This window comes from Pezoporus occidentalis, unplaced genomic scaffold (genome assembly GCF_034315485.1).
Source record: "Pezoporus occidentalis ecotype Australia unplaced genomic scaffold, CSIRO_AGI_Poc_V1 ctg223, whole genome shotgun sequence".
NCBI classification, from domain to species: Eukaryota; Metazoa; Chordata; class Aves; order Psittaciformes; family Psittacidae; genus Pezoporus; species Pezoporus occidentalis.
Window position 1 is genome coordinate 142,020 of NW_026914106.1, and position 21,790 is coordinate 163,809.

The following is a 21,790-nucleotide window of genomic DNA, read 5'->3' on the forward strand; positions in this document are numbered from 1 at the left end:
GTTGTGGAGTTGTTTCGTTGCTGCTGTGCTCCACCGCTGGATGGGGAACATCCAGGCTGGTGTCCCGGGGAGGCACCGGCGGAGCTGTTTGTGGGTGAGGAGCTGCTGAAGGATTCCGTTTTAAACAAAGACGTCACTTCTCTAAACTGTGCCGGAGTCCGAGAGCTGCTCATGAGTTAGGGGAGAGGGTTCGTCACCACCAGCTGCCCTCCCCGCTGCATCCGCTTTGGGGCCATGGGGTTGGGGGTCACCACATTAATGCCCACCCCTGCCTCACAACCCTGGGAACCACGATCCATCCTGGGGTGGGGAGGGTTTGGGATGGAGCCAGGGAGCCTGAATCTGCACGGTGCTGACCCCTCCGTCAGAACCGGTGGAGGTTTTGGGAAGCCACCCCGGGGTCCCGCAGAGCATCCTTCCCATGCGGAGCTAAAGAGGATTCCCGAGGCCGGGCGGTGGCGAGCGGGGAGGCAGCGTGCTCAGAGCCTGCTGCCCCCTCGGGATTGAGCTCCGGTTCCTGGCACGGGCGGGAGGCCGGGATTTGCATCCACAGGATTTCCAGTAAGTTTTGCAGTCCTGGTATGCGGCTGCAGGGCCGCGGGCTGGGAGCGGGGCAGGCGGGAGGGGGGCGAGCCCGGCACCGGAGCAAAGCCTCAGCCTGGCGCCCTGGTCGTGGGGGGACGCTGGGGGTGGCATCGCGGTGGGGAGGATGCGGGCAGCCCCCTCCGTGCCAGGGAGATGGGTTCGGGCCTTGGCGGCCGGGACAGTGAGGGACGGACGAGGCCTCAGGGGACCCGGTGCTGGCGGTGCCCCAGGAGCCGGCGAGCCCCGGGGACAGCAGCAGCGGTGGCGGCGGCACGGGGAGGCTGCAGAGCACCTGCTTGTGCTGGGGCTTGGCCCCGGCCCAGCGCGATGAGCTCCTGGCTCGGTGCTCGCACGCGCTCCGACGAGCAAGAGGCTGGGGCGCTCCGAGGGCTCCGTCCCGCCGGGGGAGCCCTGGGGGCCAGCGGGGCTGCTCGGCCCGGCCCCGGCTCTGTCGGCCCCCGCCTGCGCTGAGCCCGCGCTCGGAGCGGAGCCAGCACGGCCGGGAGCTGGGGCACGGCCCAGCGCGGCCCCGCGGGAGGAACCGGGACGCTTCCGCCGCAGCGCTGCCTGCAGGGGATGGGTCAGGGCCTCGGCCCCGCTCCCCAGCTCCAAAGGCGAGGCAGGAAGCGGGTTGAGGGCTTCGAGAGAGCTCTGCACCCCTGGCTCTGCGGCTCCAGGACACTTCACACCCAGATTCCTTCCGCGAAGATGCAGGAAATTCCCGCTCCAGCGCTGCTCCCCAGGGGCACGGCTCCTGCTGCAGGTGGGAGCCCAGACCCTGCACCGGGAGAGGCTGCGAGAGGGCAGCTTCACCCCCGCGCCTGGGCGAGGGCTGGCCAAGCACCAAACCCCACCAGCGCCAACCCCAGCCGCGCGGCTTGTGCTGAGCTCATCAGCCCTGAGGAGAAACGGAAACCCAAACCGCTGCTTCCTCATCAGCTTTCACCCCCCCCGGCTCCCTGGAGGCGTCTTGGCTCTGCAACCTCCATCAGCACCCCCTGCAGAGGGTCCCACACGTCCCTCAGCCCTCGGGAACGCGCCCGACCTCCTCCATCGCCCCCCATCACCCGATTTGCCATCAGGCTCCCTCGGAAGATAACCAAAGTCCTCATGCAGGAGATCTGGCTCCCGTTAGCACCCGAGGTTCACCGAGCTGGGACAGACAAACGAGGTCAGCTCTCTCCAAAACACGCTGCTCGCTCCCCCTGAAATACTTTTTCAAACAAGCGAGGGCACTCTGGAGCCTCACAGAGCCGTATCTCCATTATTAGCTACACATTAACACAACCGGCATTTACTGCCCATTAAATTCTCACACTCCAGGGCGAGATCTGTCTGCGACCATCGAGGCGATACCGAGCGGGTCAGAAGCAGCGTCGCCGCCAGCTAGAGACAGAGACTGCCGCCGGAAACCTCTCTCCTTCCAGGCGCAGCGCCTCACTGCCGCTCTCCGCCCCGCAAGCGGTTTACTCCTGCAACACGAACCATTCCAACCCATTCCCAGCTCAGCGCTCACGGGTGCCCTCTCGCGGCCGGTGCCAAGCACGGAGCTTTCACGGGAGGTTCATTTTCCCCCTCCAAGTTCATCATTTCCATGCACAGGAGATGCTCCTCCAGAGCCCTGCCTCTGAATGATGATGCCTGGGAAGGCGCCGGGCTGCAGCATCCCGCTGCTGGCTCGCAGGCACTGCAGGGCCAGGGAAAACACTTACAACCAAGTAAATGAACTCTTACAAAGGCCAGGAGGTGCAGCCCGTGCAGCAAGGTCCCACGGCCGACTGGAGGAGCCAGCTCCAGATGAGCAGTTTCCAGCAGTGAAGGGCTGGAGAGGAGTTTTCCTTCCTCAAGCAGGACAAAGGGCACCCAGGGCTGCTCCTCACCCCGGGTCCCTGGGCACTGCGGGGGAGCGCACGACACAGGTGGGCCAAGGCTCCTCCTCGCTGTGAAACCGCAGCACGCTGAGTGCTGCTGGCAGAGAGCAGCAGGAGCCAGCGCTGGCACCGGCCCCAGCAGGCACCACACGAAGCCACGGAGCCGCTCCTGGACCAAGTGCCAACTGTGTCACAGCGTGAGGCTCTCAGACTCACACCCATGATTAGCTAAGACCTGAGTGAGACTCAGTGACCCAGCACCACTGGGGTACTCACAGTGTGTTCAGTTAAGCCTGCCCCAAACCCCTTCCCTGCTGCTGGATGAGCAGGGAAGCTGCAGGGAGAGGCAGTGCAGCCACAGCACCCACAGCTGAAGGCCTGCACTCAGACACTGATCAGTGCGTGGAGCTCCCCTTGCTGTGGGAGGCAGCCACAGAACAGCCACCTCCCCATTCGAGCCCTCATCCAGCCCACCCTTAAACACTGTTGCTGGTTTCACTACTTCAGTGGGGTATTTTCCAGGGACTGAGGATGCTCTTTGCCTTGGCAGGCTGACACCAGGCCCTGGGGCTCAAAGAAAGCACACACGTTATCTTACAAAGGAGATTTATTTCATTTTATGAAGCTTATATTACATGCAGGGACTGCAGCTGGTACAACAGTTGACAGCAGGGCTGGGGTTTGTCCACACTTCCATTAGTGTTCCTGGAATAAACCAGGCCAAATTAAAGAACCTTTTGCCCTTAGAAAATACAGTCATAATGCAAGGAATGGGGTTTATTTGTTTTCACTTTAATTACTCCTCCCCTGCTCCCTGCCCTCGAGCTGCATGTAGCCAATGCTCTGGCTTACCAAAAAAGGAGGCAGGAGAGGAAAATCTAACACACACATTCCCCCCACTCCCCTAACAAACCACTGAGACGGGAGGACTGAATCTAGCTCTAGTCAGAGAGAAAACACAATACTGGGAATGCTCTTACAACAAATCAGATGCAGCACCCTTTAATAATCGTACTAGGTAAAAACGTTTTACACGTCGTTGTTCAATGAGATGCTACAATCTCCTCTTGATGAGTTCTCTTTCAGGTTTTATAGGTTTGAACAAGCAGCTGAATACACAGAAATTTTGATTTCTAAAAATAAAAATATTGCATTCTTGGCAGTGTCTGTTGGATATTCCCTCATACCCACCAGAGGAAGGTGTACAGTGCACCGGAGAACGCAGCCTACTATAGGCTTAATACCGAGTACAGAGACACAGAAGCAGATGTATTCACCAGACCAGGGCGGGATGGCACACGTCAAGCTGGTACGTGCTCCTTCCTACACAGAGACAACTTGCTCCAAGGTCCCTGCTCAGTCCCCTGTCACCTGTGTGGCTTGGCCATCTGAGGTCTGGTTGGTGGACTGGATGAACATGGGCTGGGTGATGTCCTGGCCTGCAGGCATGGTCACTTGCTGGATCTGATAAAGTTGCTGGCAGAGATGAAGGAAGGGAAAGAAATGACTGTCAGTTCTCATGACATCCAGCACCAGCTCCCTCTGAGCAGAACATGGTGCATTAACCCCACAGATTTAGAGGTGGCCTTAACAACAATTCGCAGGTCCAAGTAAAATCCATCCCCCTGAAAAAACAGGCCATGAAATCACTGCTAGACATTTGCTGCTAAATCCTAACAGTCATCCTGTGAATTTCTGATCACAGAATCCCAGACTGGTTTGGGCTGAGGGGATCGTAAAGCTCATCCAGTTCAAACCCCCTGCCACGGGCAGAGACACCTTCCACTAGAGCAGGCTGCTCCAAGCCCCATCCAACCTGGCCTCTGTGCCCAGACTGAGGTGGTTAGGACTAAAACAGATCCCACCCAGAGTGCAAGGGACTGGATTAACTGAGAGTGAAGGCAGCAGAACACAGGGAATGCATCTGAATTAAGACTGGCACAGCATCCACTTACCCTGCTCCTGGTCAGGGCTCGCCAGCAGTAGCAGGGTTTTACCAGGATAGGCAGATTTGCTAGAACATGCAGACTTCTGGACAGTCTTTCTAGTCCTTGACTTCAAAAGGGTGTAGGACCCAGGGACTCCAAGTTCTTACCTGTCCATCTGTGAACTGGCTGAACTGCTGCTGCCCTTGCTGGACTTCTGTCTGCGTTATCTACAAGGATAAGAGAAGGATGATCATTGACAGCACTTTGCAGAGGGTCAGAACCCCACTAACAATATTGTGCTGCTGCTTTTCAAGAGCTTTTAGACTCTTTCAAACATCATTACCCCACCACGTGGTAAGATACAGCTTATGCCGCCAGCCCAAAGTCATGCTGGTGCTAATGGCAAGTCAAGAACAAAGGACAAGGGATTCAGGCCTTACAAACCAGACACAAGCATCTCCTGACTTAGAACGTGGCCTTCAGGATCACAGAAAAGCAGCAGCTTTCCTATCCTCTGAAGGCAGAGAAGAATCCCTTAAGAGACCAGCCTCAACAAGAACATGAGAGAACCTTCTGGCAGCAACGCTGGTCTTGATGTTTCACCTCTGAAACAGCTTTCCTGAGAGGCTGCACAGCTGCTTCTCCCTCACCCGGCCAGAAGGAGCAGAAGTATAAAGAGAAGGTTGATGAACTGGAGTTTTACTGGCAACCAGCTCAGAAGCAGCATGAGCTTTGTACAGAGACACACACACATACATACATATATGCATGCACCTTTCACGTACAGGTAAAGGAGGCTTCCTCTACGCTCCTTGCTTCATTATTGTGATGAACGTAAAGGGAAGAAAAAGAAATGCAGGAGACCTAGCCCAAGAGTTGGTAAATTCAACTGGGATTTGCAGTTTCAGGAGCTAGGGAACAACACTTTACCAGTTCATGTCAGCCCTGCTGTTCCCGTGCATACCTGCTGTGCATTGGTTGCAAGCGTCTGGATCTGCCCCTGGACTACCTGGGTGCCTGACACAGGTTGGGCTAAGCGGATATACTGCAGCTGGCCAGCATTCAACTGAACCTGGAGACAAGTGGAGGGGGCAGGGAAAGAAAATTAAACAGGTAACTGTAACCTGAAACACACAAACCTCCCTTCTCGTTTCCACAACAGGAGCCAGAGTAACAGATGACACCGGGAAGCTTCGCTTGATTAACGGTTTAGATGAGTAACTACCACAGACCCTGCCAAGCAAGAGCGAGCTCCACAGAACTCCTGCACATTCCTAAGGTAAACCCCTGAGGAAGCCCAACATTACCTCTTGCTCCAGAACGGGGGTGGTCAGTTAGCAGCTGAAGCACATTAACTGCTCCGTTTCAGAGAGCTTTGAGAACACTTCTTTTTGGTTACGAGAACTGAATTACTATGATGTAGCACTTCACATAAAGAAAGCTGCTAGGAGCTAGCTGCACATAATGACACTCCTATCATATCCTGCCAAAGAAATATTACAGAATATATGGGATATTTTCACATAAATAAAGACAGCTGAGATGACAAAACCCAAGGATATATTTGGAAGCTTTTAATGCAGCTCTCTGCCAATATACATCAACCCCCACCTGGCAAAGGCCGGCACTTTCTGTGTTGATGCTTTGTGTACAACACTGAAACACAAATTTATTTCCTACAACCCTGATCTTGCAAGGTGAGATGCTTGGGGGTGTGGGATACGAAGACATTGTCATCATGCTAACCTGTGATATAAACAGCTAATACACATCCAAGCAATAAAAGGGTCACAGTATGATTGATACTACAGCTGAGTTTTTCATTTTGTGTTATTTAACTTCAGGACATTTAGATGTCTTAAGGTTAATTATATACAGAAAAAGGTTTTGAGTTTTCTTCATTTTACAAAGGGGAAAGAAGGACATACAAAATACTTCACAAACCACTCACTGACAAAGATTCAATTGCCTAGAACTCAGTCTTGGCATTTACACAGAGGCTGCTGACTTCACTAGCTGTGGCTAAAAGCTCCAAGATTATTTCAAGAGCAAATAAACTGCACATGAACATCAACATTTCAATAAAGAATTTGTTTCTGCACTGGGATCTGCCAGCAGATTTTGTTTTTCACACTGGGGGCTTCCTGCTTCCATTTTAACTACACCATGAACTGAATGGGTGAAAAGCGATTCAGAAAGCGTTCCATCAGCAGTGAGAGCCAGCTCCAAAGCCCAGCGAGGTCTGGTGAGACACTGGTTAAGTCTCAAACAAAATTAACGTAGTCAAACAAGTGATGACCATTTCACTGACACACACACTTCCTCCCAGGTTGTCTCAGTTTGTAAGCCACCTCTCCACAGGCAACCCGTGGTCCTAACTGGTAAATCACAGCAGAGATGGGCACATGGGATTAGTGCATGTGGGAAACCAGCAGAGAACATTGGTGAGATTCTCTGAACACTCCTGCAGTCGCCAGAGGCAAGGCCAGCTTCATGAGAGTTGTGAACTGTCACATTAGTGTTATGAAAGATTCTTTGCTAAACCCTAACACATACCAGAGAGAAAAGGAACTATGAGAAGACAGCACTAACTACAAGAAGAAAGGAAACCCAAGGGAAAAATCAGACAAGCACAGCAGGAAGAGCAGAATAGGCAGCAGCACTGAAGAGACCAAGGGCTGAAATTCTCACGAATCAAACAGGTCAGGGCATTACAAAGCATGTAGCAAACACACAGCTTCATGTCCTATTTTACTTCACTCTCTGAAGTGAGCAATGGGAAGATGCTTCCTTCAGCACAAACTTGATTCTTCAACACGTTGCGATTACGAAAAATCCTCTTAATTACAGTGCAAACAGCATCCCTGCTAGATCCAGAAGTGTGAATTGTGACTGTTTCATTAAGACGCTGTTCCAAAGTTGCTCTGTTTTGGAGTCCTACAATTGTCAGAGACCCAAGTGCTCCCAAAGACAAAAGATACTACACTCAGCAGTGTAAGGAGCTTCTGAGGACCAGCTACCTACTCTTAGATGCTCTCAAGCAAGAGGAAAGTAGAAACACATGCTTGGCCAAAAGCAGACACTAGAGAAGAGTCTCCAGTCTCACACTCCTAAAACACGGGACCACTTGCAATGGGATCCACCTATGCAGAGAACAGCTCTTTCAGCAGGTTACAGCCCCCTCACTATAAAGAATCCCTTCTCCTAGTAGATGTCCAATCCTCCTCCTTTTAGTGAGTTACAGAATTCACTGGAGACAGCTGGAAAACAAGACTGAACCGTTCCTTTTACTGCTGAACCAAAGGAGGATGCTGCAATGTTCAGTGCTGTTCTAACGGACTCGCTGAGGCTGGAGGTGGATATCTCTTTCCAAAATGCTCTGTAGAACAAGTATCTCAGAGAGACTTTCATAAAGGAAAAAAGATGTAAAAAGAAAGGTAGAGAAGATCACAGGGAAGAAAAAGGTTGTCCATAGTAAAGCACTGTATTTGACAAGCAATTCGCTTCCTTTCTGACCAACACCTTAAGCCAAGCAGCAGAAATTAGCTGGAGACTTCAAGAGGTGAAAAGAATTTGGAAGTGGGTAGGAAAAACCTGGCAACACCCACAACTGAAACTTTCTTCAAGACGCTGTGACAAAGCACAAGCGTTTCCAGCCATAGGGAGTGAAGCTCCACAAGTCTTGAAGAGCAGCACTGCTGTGAAAGCTCAGCTTAATAACAGAAATCAAAGGCAAAGTGAAATGTTGGTCTTGGTCACTCGCTCTGACCTTTGGCTGCTGGTTAAGTACACACAGCTGCACAGATTTTTCTTTAAGAGGTGTGAAATTTTCCAGATGGGAACCAAAAGACCTGGCTTTGTTGTGAATGGAAGTTACACAGAGGGGGGGAAAAATGTGACTTTTTTGACCCACGTGTTTACCTAGGACACATGCCAGAATGTCACTGCTGATGGTGGGTACTCAAAATCCCTTCCTTACAGCCACAGCAAGTCCATATTGATGTGAAAGTGAAGAAGTATCTTCTGGCTTTGCAAAGCTGTTCCTTCAACCAGCCCAAAGTACTTGTAGAAATACTTCTTATAACATAGAATTTTATTAATAACTCACAGATGGCACCTCTCCCACTCAGTCTGCCCAGTCATGACTTCAGATTGCAGAGGCAGAACCAAGTAAAGGCAAAAGAAGTCAATTATGCTTTATTGAAACCATGCTGGAGTAAAGAACTGAGGTTTATCCAGGAAATTCTTATTGCTTCCGAATCGTAGCTATTTCACTCAGGGGCAAGTGCTGGGGGTGGGCAATGTGCCTACACTAGTGGGTAGATTTATTTCCCTCTTCATGTCACACCTGGTTAGTTTTCCTCTCTAAGCGCAGGAAACACACCACTCAATCCAAACTTCCTCTTCCAGTTAAAAAAGCACACGTCTGCAGTCTCGTGCCAGAATACCAGCAGACAGTTTGCTCTCAACACTGTGAGACATTTCTCCTGACAAAGCCTTACCGGGATTTGCTGGATTTCTCCTGTGTTGGTGATGATCTGCTGCATGACTTGCATGGTCTGCCCCGTCCCGCTCTGAGCCTGCTGGCTCTGGCCTTGCGGCTGGGCCTGCACTATCTGTACCTGCTGGCCTTCTCCGACCTGCATCGTCACAGGGGTGGTCTGTATTCAAAACAAGGATAAGGACCAAGCAAGACTGAACATGAGCAAAACAGCCACAGCATACAAGGATTACAACAGACAGATTGCTTCCCAGACCCACTGTTACTTGTTGATCCATAAATCACCACAAATGGAAGCCAGGATCGAGATGATCCTTGTTAGTGAGATATCTGAACACCTGGTTGTGAACAGAACACACGCTTTTGGCCTATACTCGCTGTTCTGAGCAGTGAGAGCAGGACACTGCAGTACACACATGGGTGAGGTGAGGGTTTCACCAGCTACACTGACCTGCAGAGCCTCTGAATGCTGCTCATGGCTCACCTGCCCTTGCTGAGGCTGGGCGATGATGATCTGTCCTGGCTGGATGGTAGTTGTAGACGTGGTGGTCTGCTGTCCTTGCTGTTGCCCCTGAACCTGCACTGCAGCAGGCTGCTGGGCAAGGGTGAAGTAATACTGCACAGGCTCAGCTGGGGTCACAGCCTGACGTACCTCTTCCTGCAGCAGAAGTAAAAGCCAGGTAAACAGGGAGGGAACAGATCCATATCCAAGCCCTCCCCAGCTGGAACATCTGCCCCCTAAACACAATCTATGGGAGAATACCTTTAATACCTCGTTTGAAACAGTTTAACCAAATAAATATGAGATTATAAATCAAAACAGGGTTTCCTTATTTATTCCAGCTATGGGGGTATCAAAACCATTTCCAATACCCTCTGTGTAATATGCAGTCACCAATTTCATTAAGAGAAGCAAATGAGTAAAATTACCATAGCCGAAATCCACACAACTCCTTACCAATGAATTCTATCATCGCCTGTTACCTTAACTCAGAATGAATTGCAAATGCACCAGAAGACTTATGAAGCCTCATCCATTACCAAACCCTTGTCTTAGCCTAACACAAATCTCAATCTAGCTCTGACATTAAACCCCTGGGAATAAAAGCCACGGACTTCATGTACCCTGTTGTGCCTTTATTTAAATCCAGCTTCTCCAGAATGGTAACAATTTCATCTTGTACCATAGCTTAGCAGCCTGATTCTGCTGGTGGCAGGAGTATCTCAACAGTGTGAAGAAACAAAAGGCTCTGCTCTAGCTCACTGTCAGAAGCACAGGCTGAAATGCTGCTGGTTTGTTTTATTTAAGTATGTCTTTAGAAGGGAAAATCCCCTTGTGATTAACAGAGTTTTAGGCAGAGAAGTGGATTTTCAGAGCTGATGTGAAGTGCAAGCTGTTAACGCTTAAGAAGCCAAACTCTTAAGCTCCTCAGAGGAGCAGCCAGATCCTGCACACATGGAAGCTGCGGACACAGACGTTCACTCCATGGCAGAAGGCGTAAACAATCCTCTCCCAGCCACCTCGAGTTCACAGCTGAGAGTGTAGGATGTTTACACGTGCTACAACATGGTAGTTCGCACTTACACCAGGCTGCTTGGCTCCCCTGCGTTAAATGAGGCTTGTTCATGGGTTACCTTCAGTATATCCAACTGGACAGGAGAAGAAAAATCCACATTACACAAGATCAATACATGTTGGCTAGACGGGCACCAGGCTTGAGTAAAAGCCTCTTTGCTTAGATGCAGGTCTCTCAGAGACAGCAACTAAAGGAAAGACTTACTACTGGGAGGTTTTTAAACAGCCTACAGAAAATCACCCCCCAAAGATGAAGCTGCTCACAGTTGGCTGTAATCAAGATGCAACTTCTAAGCTTGGCTCTCAGAGCAAACATTGATACTATCCCATGGTACTGCACACCACTGCAATCAGGTACTCACCACACTTCCTACATATGGGAGCTTGCTGATTATTCCCATTTGCTTCATCAAATCCTTTGGGGAGGGATTAATAACAAATTTAAAATATATATTCAACAAGCCATATCTCAGTCAACCACAAACTGCACGCATAGGAGAGCTGTGTCTGCTTCTGTATACCCCAGTCCTCAGACATGTTACTTCTAGAGTGCTCCAACCCTTCATTCCTAGCTGAATCCCGTAGCAACTAAAGCAACTGAATACTTCTGTAAGCATCTATTCCAGGCTAAGCTGCGTTTGCTACAGGCAAAAATGGCTTTAAATCCAAATCTGCTTGAACTACATTGTATCACATCATTTGCATATTTTATTTTCCAGCCATGGCTTCAGTTACCAGAGCAACATAACAGTGATGGTTTCATTCCCAGCTCTTCCACGTAACTACCACTAACTTGTCAAACAGTGGCAGAGAGAAAACACAGACTGTGCCCCCAGGCAGAGGTGCAGGCTGCGAGCCCACGGGCAGCCACTTTTCAACGCTCTTGAGGCAAAGGAGTGTCTTCCACTGCAAAGTCCTAACTACATTCTTACCAGGCAGCTGCTTCTTCATTAAACTTCCCTTCCAACAGAAGCATTTCTCATGACACAGCAGTGCTCACAGCCAGTGGATGTATCAGTGACAGACAGATCTCTAAAGCCTTTTTCAAACCAAAACCCAACAGCGTTTCACTGCTGATGCTGTGCAATCCAAAAGACTGATGTATCATCAAGACACGTTAACCAAGCAACCTACATGCATCTAACGCACTACTAAAATACTTCAGGCATTCATTTGAATACAGAACTCGAATGTTCCATAATCAGAACATTCTGATGTGAGTCAAAAAACTCCAGCAAGAAGATATGGGCAATGTTCTCCCTCCCAAACATGGAGTACTTCTAAAAATAGCTCTACAAAGTAGAATAACCAAACGAAGCACCTAAAAGAACTGAATCCGCAATGTCAGAATTAACCTGTGCTATCTCAGGCTGCTTACAGAGCAGAACAAACCAAACGTGGGTTTTCTTTCACCCCCCCGTGAAGTGAAGCATCATGAGCAGCTGTGCAGGCTATGCTTCATTTTTGATGTGAAACAGAACTCATGATCTTTGGCTAAATCATCTCTGCTGCAGGGAGAAAACAGGGAATGCGGGGAAGGAACTGTGCCACGCTCCCGTATGTGATGCTCCCTGTTATGTGCAGAGCAGAGCTCCAAGCACACCCAGAATGAAGCCTTGGGATGCTGCTCACTTTAATCCCAGCTGACTGCAGCAGCAGCATGGCCTGTCCTGCCTAGGCTGTGACACAAAAGGTGTTTTCCTTGCCAGGAAGATGTTTTCCAGCTTCTCCAGTGGCACTCACTTGGGAAGCTAAAGGACCACCTTGGATTTTTTCAAAGACTAACACACTGCAAACCTTCCAAAGCAGCAGAAAACCAGTTGAAGGAATTGTAACAATCACTGAATTGGTGACCTTTCAGCAGCAAAACACCACATTTTTAGGTGAAGGAGAGAAATGAGTCCACCAGGAGCTGTGTCTGAAGCAGCAAGACCGAGCTTCAACCCCACCTCGTTGCCTTTTCAGCACTGTCTCAAGCATGGAGGGAAACAAATGCTTTGTAAAGCAAGCAGCTTGTGAAATTTCAAAGACCCTGTGCTCAGATGAGCGTGGCAGCCTGCTGCTGTAAACATCCGACTGAAAGCCCCCTTAACACCTTAAAGCTTCCAGTCAAGGATGTTTACAGTAGCCAGGACTGCCCCAAAGGAAGCAGAAGCAAAGGAGCCTTTTTCTCCCTTTACAAGTTAAAGGATGTAGCTTCAGCACACTTTCTAAAGTTAGTTCTTTAACACTGGCAATATTGGGCATGAGAATTATTTAGCAGTTTTCGTCCCCATGTCCGACTTCTGTCAATCTCCTCTCAAGTTCTATTTCTATTAAAAATCTGAAGAACACGAAAATTACTGTAAATACACATGTAAAAGAGAGAGGCACAAACCTCATGTTTAATCTGATCCTGTACTGTTTTATCAACTCTGTTTAACGACAGACTGAAGTCACCCCAAGGAAAGGACAAGCCATAAGGCCTGTTAGTGTCTCACCTGCCGCTTTGGAGGCTTCAGCTCGTCTCTTGGAACAATATCAATAAGAAAGTCAAACTGGTCAAACTTTGTAATGGCCATGGCAATGTCATTCCTCTAGGAAAAAAAAAAACAACAGAGAAATACATTCTTCAGCTTTAGAAGTCAGGTTTGCCTCTGGATAACTACAGTTAGAGCTTGTTAACTGAGTCAAGTGAGGCCTCCAAGATGCGCAATAGAAGGTGCTTTTACAGCCGTCTACTCACCCACCAGGCCCCATCAGGCTGTCTACAATATTACAGCTGTAATTCACCACTGAGGGCTCATGACAACCACCATAAGCCTTTTAGCACATTAAAAAACAGGGCAAATTCTTCTAAAAAAAAAAACCATTTTAAAACCCCAAAGTGAGCTAAAATGAAGCTTTGCTGGATGGCTGCTCCATGGAGCAACGTCTGCAGAGCCTCTGAGCTAGGCAGGGATTAAAAGAAAGAAAAAAATTAAGTATTACAGGATCTTATTCAAGGCAGGGGAATCCCAAGAGATGCTGAGAACAAGCTTCAGCATGTGGATGGGCAAAATGGGCAGAAGAAAGCATGAAGATTAAAACGCACTCAGCAAACTGGCCAAACATGTATCAGAAAAAGGATGCGCAAGAGCCAACGAGCTTCTGTGAAAAACTGGCAAGGTAAATGTCTGCTCCAAGCAGCTTGTAACTTTGCTTTCATACCGTGCCTGCTAAAGAATAGCATTAGGTCAAAGCATTAAGGACCTGCATAAACAGTAACCCAGCAATAAGCCATCACTTAAATGTATATGCTTAAGATCTGAAAGAACCCCCATGATAAAAAAGCTGAATTTCTTAATAAAACCACAACAAAAGAAGTACTGTGTCATTTTAAAACCCCTGCAAGCCTTTTTACAAAGCTGGGCTAATTGAAGAAGATGTTAAAAGTCTCATTAGCGGAAGATAAATCTGTAAAGCATATATATATTATATATATACATGTATATGAACAAGATTTGAGACACAGATGCCCATGCTGCCTGATGAGGAGGTGAAATCTGAAAGACCATCAACCTTCTCGCTTTGTGCTAGTTGACATTTCTAAACCTCACACTGCCTTTGGCATTTAACTGCCAAAGAGTGATCACACACAAAGCCTGAGAGACTTCTTTTGTTCTGCAGGCAGCACGTGTTACAGAAGTGTCTTCACCAGGAAGAAAACTTGGCCTGAACAGACACAGCTCCTGTTCCATTCGCCCTGCTGAGAACTGGCTTCAATCCAATCTCCTCGGGAACACACTTCCATAACTCAGACCACTCCAAGTTTTCTTCCCAAGTACTTGATAAGCAGCAACTGCATTTCTGCAGCTGGACTGACCATGTGGAGAGCAGCTGCTGGGGAAGGCAAGACAGCAACAAAACCTGAGACAATTCAAGGTCTTGCACATTAGGATCAAGTTTTAAGTACAATTCTGAAATAAATGGACCCATCCAAGCTTGAAAACTCTTAAGAGGAGGTGCCCAAGTCAGCACTTCTACTTACAAAGCATCTTCATCATGGAATATCTATCAAACACATCCTCTGACAGTGACTGTGTTAAAACCTGAATTAAGCAAGTAGCATTAGCCCAGTTTACTGAGGATTGAGTGGCTGGATGCCAATAGGACAACTCTGGACTGAAATCAGATGTGTCTCTTTGCCACCACAGCAATCTCAGTGCCAGGGTACAGGAGCGTGACATGGTCCTAAATTTCTCACCTCTGATCTGAAGGCCTGAACTGATTGTTGGTGTAGTTTCAATTCTTAACCTTAAAGAGTTACAGTTTACTCCTGAACCACTAAAATATGACTATTACTGAGGGCCCCTCAATCCAGAAGAAACAGTCATCTGTCCCAGAGGAGGGTGTTTTTGTTTTCATCTCAATTTATCCATACAATCATCTACAGGTTTACATTAGAACTACTACTGAAAACCCAATCAACCCCAAGTTGACCACCACAGCTACCCGAGTCCTCACAGCAGGTCAGTTAGCTCACAGCTGCAGCTCTGGTTTGGTTTTGCTGTTGTTGCTTACAGCATTTCAGTTGCACTGCGCCCTGTGCGTGGTACACAGGTTTATACTGGTAAACACAGACACTAAAGGTACTGTCCACAAAACATGCTTCATATTATGGAAACAAAGAGCTGGAAAGTTGGTGAAGCAGCTGAAGGCTGGGTGGGAGCAGCTCTGTTACCTGCAGCGTCCTGCGCTTGTTATCCTCTGTGTGTATCCACGCTCGCAGAGTCAGCTCTGTTATGAATATCTGGGCAGCCTTTGCGAACAGCACCGGAGCTTCTGCGCTGATCATCTGCAATCAGAGTCCCAAAGAGTCACCACATGCCAGTTAAACACACTGTGAACAGGACTCGGCATCTAAAGTTTGCCAAATGGTCAAATGTCAGCTCCATGAGGTCATGGAGACCCTGTCAGCCTTTAAAGGATGACTATAAAGAAGATGGGAACTCCCTTTGCACAAGGGGTCACATGGAAAAGACAAGGGGTGATGGGCACAAGTTATTCCCAGGGAGATTCTGACTAAACACAAGAGGAAAATTTTTCCCAGTGAGAACAACCTGGAATAATCTCCCGAGGGAAGTGGTAACTCCCCAACACTGAGCACTGTTAAGATTCACTGGACAGGGTGCTGGGCCATCTAGTCTAGGTCATGCTTTGCCTAGTTAGGTTGGACCAGATGATCCTTCAGGTCCCTTCCAACCTGGGATTCTAGGATTTGATGGTTCTATTGTACTTCATTATGGCCAGTAAACAGCATCAGTGCACATTCACCAAGATGGTGTCGAACAGCAGCTTCTCCTAGCAGTGTCCTGGCATGTACATAAGGGATTTGGCAACTGAAGAGGACAGACTGAGGGCTCATTGTAAAACCTGGCCCTCACTTTATCGTTACATTTCTGTAGTTTGGAATGAATACCAACCTGCTCTTCTGTGACTCCGTAACTGCTGAAACTGCAAAGGAGGTTTGGAGGCCTGAGCAAGGACTCTGCCTCCTCTCCAAATTCCTGTTCCTTAAAAAGTCTCTAGCTCAAGTTTACTCAAATTAAGCACTTTCATTATTAGCTGGCTTGGCATTCCTGCTTACTTCTAGTACAGCCTTCTGATTAAACAATGTTCCAGGCCAGAAACTTGCCCTGCCCTACAAATCTCCTCTTCCTCTTCATCAGCAAAAACGTGGCACTCATTTGGTTCAGACACAGATCTGGGACCTCAGGCCTGGGTTTGCTCCCTTCCCAGATGAATGAATGGCTTGCTTGTACAGGGAGACAACACACACCTCCTTCAGGATCTCGTTCAAGTGTTAAAGATTGTTCTAACAGAAGGATGGTGTCAAACTGGGAAAAACAAGAAGGCAGTGCAGTTTTCATCAGTGAATGCACTTGTTATGGTCATCAGTCACACGTCAAGGGCTCAGCTCCAATACTGGTATCACACCCCTGTAACCCGCCTGAAGTACTACCTGTTTTTTTCCGTAAAACTTGAAACTGTAGAGCACAGGGTTAAGGGCTATCACTTCATAAAGCTTTATAGAGGGAAGAAATGGGAGAAACACAGAGGACACATGAGCAAAGACAAGCAAGCGCTAGAAAAAAACAGGAAATATCCAGAATTACACAGAAAACTGATCTTTACCAGCAGAAAGCAAAACTGACAGAGTTTTGCAAAGCTCCCAAATCAGTCTGCTTTCCCAGCTCTGTTTAATTACACACCAGCTACTACTGCATTCAAGGCAACTGTTCGAGTGTGCTTTAAAATAATAATAAATAATGCTGGTAAGAAATAATGAATTGCAAGGAATTGCTACAATATCCACCAAAGGATTAGCAAAAGTCCAGAAAAACCCATGAGTCTACCTTCACATCTTCATCTAGTTTCATTATCTTCTTAATCCGAGCCAGAGGGAGTTCCTGAACCCTGAAGTCTTTCTGCAGAGAGATGCACATTTGAGAGACACTTTACTGATACTTAACTTAAAACAAAGGTAAAATACAAGATGTCAGAACAAGTCTGAACTGACCAGAACTGGCTAACAGATTTACACAAATAACTTATTTTCTTTGAGGCAGAGCAGATTCTCCTCAAGCCTGAGAATTCTCATCTGCTTTTCTGTATTTGGTACTGATAGAATTCTGTTAAATCTCCTGTCAGACATTTGTATTTACTATTTCATCTCAAAGCTGCAGCCATTCTGCAGAACAGGATGTTTCTGATGTTAGACATTTCTGCATCTATTTATATTTGAGGCAACTAATTCAATTAAGTGTCTTGGGACCCGGAACCACTGGAATTTACCAAAAGCCACAAGAGAAAATGAAGGCAAACAAGAGCTATGTGGGGGCCACAGGATGAAATCTTCTGGGCTTTATTTCCACTTCCCCGTTGCCCGATACCAATTTTGGTGTTAAAAACCTTGCAGAAGTCTCCTCCATAGAAATCTCTTTTCCTGTTTTTAGCTGGATTTCTCACTGTTTTCCAGCATCTGTTGCTCACTCCAAGTGGTGCAGCGCTGGGTTCAGGGATGGAGAGTGAGTGCTGCACTGAATGCTCCTGCTCTGCTCAGCTGTTAGCACGTACCCAACAGGAGCAGCACTGGAGATACCAATGACATGTCCCTTGGAGAGATCCTCTCTGCAGAGCTCTCGGGATGAGGGAAACTGCTGAGCTTCGCTATGAGCAGTGCTCTGCCTCCTCTGAAGGGACAGAGAGGAATACAATAATACAAATCCACAGTGTGCTGTACCAGGAGCCTCTTAAAGAGTGAGAAAGGCTGAGCTGAGGCACCACTGCATCAGGAATGAAGGGTCCCTTCAAACAAAGGGCTTTGAAAACACATCTTCCCTTCTTCACCAAAATGTTATAGAAAACTCCTTTCTCCAGGGAAGGAAGCACTGTGAGACAAGGCAGTGAAAGAAAAGAGAGAGGAAAATCCAGAACTAATCTGAGAGGTGGGGACATTTCCGCCTGGTGGAGTGCTGAGGGCTGCCTCATCCATTGCTGATCACAGAAGTTTGGAAGGATTTGGGGGCAATGAGAAGAGGGCAGCCAGGGCTGGGACCTGTGTTTGAACACAGAGCATGCTCAAGGCATTTTCAACCAGTAACCGTCACACAAGCAGTGTAAGGGGCTCCAGGGCATGGAAACACATGCTGAAGAGGGGGGTGTTACATTTTTTGGTTTAGTTTTTAACATTTTTTAAAGGTTCTTTCCTTTTCAAGAGCCTGGTGAGCTTTGAGCAAGCCTTACAGACAGATGAGGACAAAGTGTCTTGTTTGTGAAGCTCTTAACAGCCTTAAGCACATCAACTTCTATGACGAGCTGAGCTGCAAGCAGAGCTGCACAGGTACAGCACCATTAACATCTTCAGGGAGGAAAGGCAGTGGGAGAAATGAGAAAAGAATTAAAGCTCCTTTATTCCTTTAAGGCAGACAGGCAAACGCCACATAAATCACCGTTAGCACACAAGCAAGGTGGGGAAGGGAAGCACGACCAGCACTGGCCACCTCCCAGCACAACAAACCTCACACACCAATTCTTCATCTTTTCTTTTTCCCAAATTAGGTCTCTTCTAACTCCCTGCAGCGCTGGGAAACTCCTTCCAGCCTGGTTCTGTTTCCCATTTCTCCAAGCCCAGGCTAGCACCCTTTCTGCTGTGGTGGGCAAAGAAGAGGGAACTCCGGTTTGGACTTCAAAAGCAGCTCCCATGTTTTTTCCTCTGAATTGTAGCTACAAGTGGCACATGACACAAACCCAGACAGAGCGTGCCCCAGAAAGCAGGTTTCCATCAAACCGCTCTGACCTCTGCTATAGAGCACATGCAGAAGAGGCTGGAAATGGGAATGGTGAGACAGTTTTAAGTTTACTTACGTCCACATCCATGGGATGCCAATACATTTCAGGATTTATTACACATGGATGTTTCGCAGTTATCCTTTTTCCTTTCCAACTACTGTCCCCAGCGCAATATTCCTAGCTTGCAATGCAATAAATTCACACGACAGTTAAAAATGAAGCTGCCCATACGTGATAAGCTGCATAATAAACCCCTTTCATGTGGGGATGAAGACAAACTACAGCTCTTGAACACAAGAATTCACTGTGCTCAAAGAGGAAAGTCATTAATTCTGGTTATACATACAAATTTCTACATCTGTTTCTTTAATCAACTATCTATGCACAGCCTGAAAAAAGCAGCTTATCTTCAGGCTGGGGGATTGGGGTTTTCACTTTGAAAAGCCCATCTTCCACTGGAGCTCTTTTGTTTTGAGCTCCATTAGAAGCACTGGAGTGTGCTGTCAGGACCACTGTATCACACAGTAAGATATCAGTCTCTCTTGAAAAGTCACTTTTATTATATGCCCTTGTTCTCAGGCACATCTCTTTTGGGGATGGAAAAAAATAGAAGCCACTTAGTCCAATTCTTCTTCGCAGCCTATACAGGATTTTTCTAATCAGATGTCTTTAAATTAATAAAGCCTGTGATAACCATGCACTTGGCATTCATGTGATTTTCAGATTTTTCAGGCTTGTCAAAGGAGATGTTTCTAGAAGAGGGCACAAGAGTTCTACGCAACAGCCTAAACCTCAAAATTCATTTACAAAATTGGAACTGTCATTAGCCAAGTGTTTGAATTTCTGAAGGGGAAAGGACTAAGTGGCATTTTGGACAGTAACATCTCCCAGCGTGTGCTGACATGGCCTGTCCTTCAGCACGGACAATGCTGATCCCTCATTTACATTGGAGTGTGAACAGTAGTTAAACAGCCCATGGAGTATAACCCAAGGTGTATTCTCAAACCCTTCAGCCTCTGGAAGCTAGAACAGCACATGGCAGCTACACACCATGTAGCTATTTTAAAATCACTTCCCTTTCCTTTGCAAACAGCAGATAACTCCTCTGCAATTCTCCAGGCAGCAGCCATGGTCCTCAGGCAGCCTGTTAAAAGAGCCTTCAGAATCAGCTCTGTTGTCTGGCTCAGTCCAGAACGAGCTGAAGGTACAACTGGTGCACATCATTTTGCTATGAGCCAGCCCTGAGGTGTACACAGCAACTCTACTGGATCCCACGAGCAGCAGGGATTTTCAAGCTGAATTATCTTGCTCACAGGCATTAGCAGGCACTTTTCAGCATCAGTTCTCCAGGAGAAAGGCAATGGACGAGGACACTCACCACAGTCAGGTTGCGTATCTCCTCCATGACACGCGGCCAGAAGGACTGGAGGCTTTGCTGGGCATCGCTGTTCCCAGCTGTGCCAAAGCCACCGTCCGCAGACATCCTGGGAGCTGGGAGAGAGAACAACACATGTTAGCAGGGAGGGAGGGGGGGAGGCAAAGGCTCCCCGAGATCCCCCCAAGCCCCAGGAACACAGGAAGGGGGGGATGCATGCTACATCATGCTACAGCAACAAGGCAGACACTCACAGGCTCCAGAGCTGCATTTAAAGTTTTATTTCTTTTTCCAAAGATTGAAAAAGAACATTAAAAAAAGATATAATTGAAACAAAAAACCAGTCTATTCCCCTCTTGGAGCTCTGCGTTTCCACAAGGAGTTACAGAACATAACTGATGCCCAGTCACAGCTCCCACTCCAGTACACACCTATTGTAAAATCATTTTCCTCTTGCTTGTGCAGGATGTGTCAGTAAATCTCCCTCAAGCTGAAACCAGAATGTCAATGTCAGCCTGATATTATAGTTAAGAAGTGAAATGAAACAGTTGATTCTGTGCCTATTTGAAAGGTGTCAAGTTTTTGTGGCTTGATGCTAAATTTACAATACCTCTTCTCCTTGGGTACAATCAACAGGAGGAATTAAGAGTCTGTATAATGCAGAGTGTCAAAAGCACAAAGTGAGATTTAAAATTCAAATCTTAATTGAAACAATTGTAAAAGCCCCACAGCTGTCATTCAGTGCTCTGCAAGTGCAGGCTGCTCAGCAAGCCTGGCTGTTATTAAATATACACTGGACGTTGCCTGTGCATGAAGATGTGTATCGTTGCAAATGCTGTTATTCACAGTGTGTATCAGTGGCAGCAGGAGAAAACAGAGCTACAACAACAGGGTTCAGGCTTGCCCCGTGCCTGTGCTGAGCTGCAGGGGGTGGAGTGCTCAGGACACACAGCATGGATCAACCTGGCCCCTTGGTGACGAAGGTGGCACCAGCCCCTGTGGCACTGCCCAGGCATAAGGCAAGTTCCAGCTGACACAATTCTTCCTCCCCCCATAACCTCCCTGACCAAGTTGTGCCTCTCTGACAAGGAACTCTTAGGACAGCTCTAGTTAATATTAAAATGAAGTCAGATGCACACCTTTGGCACCCCTTGGAACACCAAGGGCAGTCTTGCTGGCCTCCTCCGTGCGACAGCAGCGCATGGCTCTGGCAGGATTCCCAACAGGGAATGCAGCTTGGAAGGACAGAGCAGACATGCCAGAGGCACGCACAAGACCTGCTGAGACACAACCTGGCAGGACCAGACTCGGTGCTTCCCGGGCACTGGAAGCATCCTGGTGAATGCCAGCAGTCACCACGCACCACTCAAGTGAGGCTCTGATGTTAAACGCTCTTAGGGTCACCCAGAGCAGCTGTGAGGCTGCCATGAACCACAAGCACACACCATGTACAAACAGTGTCTGTGTCTAACAGCAAGAGAAAGGTGCTACACCTTCCATAGGGAAATATCTCCAGATATGCAGGTCTTTCTGTGTCGCCATGTAATGGAAAAGGACCCAAGAGCAGATTTAGCTTTGACACAGACAGGCATAATTCCCATTTGCTTTGGATTCACTGTGTCAAGGTTGATTTCAGTCCTT

General features: G+C 47.9%; 1 protein-coding gene across 3 annotated transcripts in view; it reads right to left on the reverse strand.

Annotated features, from left to right (window-relative positions):
• Window positions 1-3,045: 3,045 nt before the first annotated feature.
• The window catches only part of NFYC (nuclear transcription factor Y subunit gamma), a 31,541-nt gene continuing 12,796 nt past the window's right edge, over window positions 3,046-21,790 (reverse strand). Inside the window, exons 2-10 of one of the 3 annotated variants that reach the window (XM_062620697.1) lie at window positions 20,153-20,265; window positions 16,839-16,910; window positions 15,164-15,277; window positions 12,942-13,037; window positions 9,370-9,543; window positions 8,887-9,045; window positions 5,349-5,456; window positions 4,552-4,611; window positions 3,046-3,932 (exon numbers count right to left, since the gene is read on the reverse strand). In XM_062620697.1, the coding sequence (XP_062476681.1) occupies window positions 3,813-3,932; window positions 4,552-4,611; window positions 5,349-5,456; window positions 8,887-9,045; window positions 9,370-9,543; window positions 12,942-13,037; window positions 15,164-15,277; window positions 16,839-16,910; window positions 20,153-20,257 (1,008 nt within the window). In that variant the 5' untranslated portion in view covers window positions 20,258-20,265 and the 3' untranslated portion in view covers window positions 3,046-3,812. The remainder of the gene's footprint in view (window positions 3,933-4,551; window positions 4,612-5,348; window positions 5,457-8,886; window positions 9,046-9,369; window positions 9,544-12,941; window positions 13,038-15,163; window positions 15,278-16,838; window positions 16,911-20,152; window positions 20,266-21,790) is intronic. The other 2 variants (XM_062620698.1, XM_062620699.1) reach the window with 2 other exon arrangements.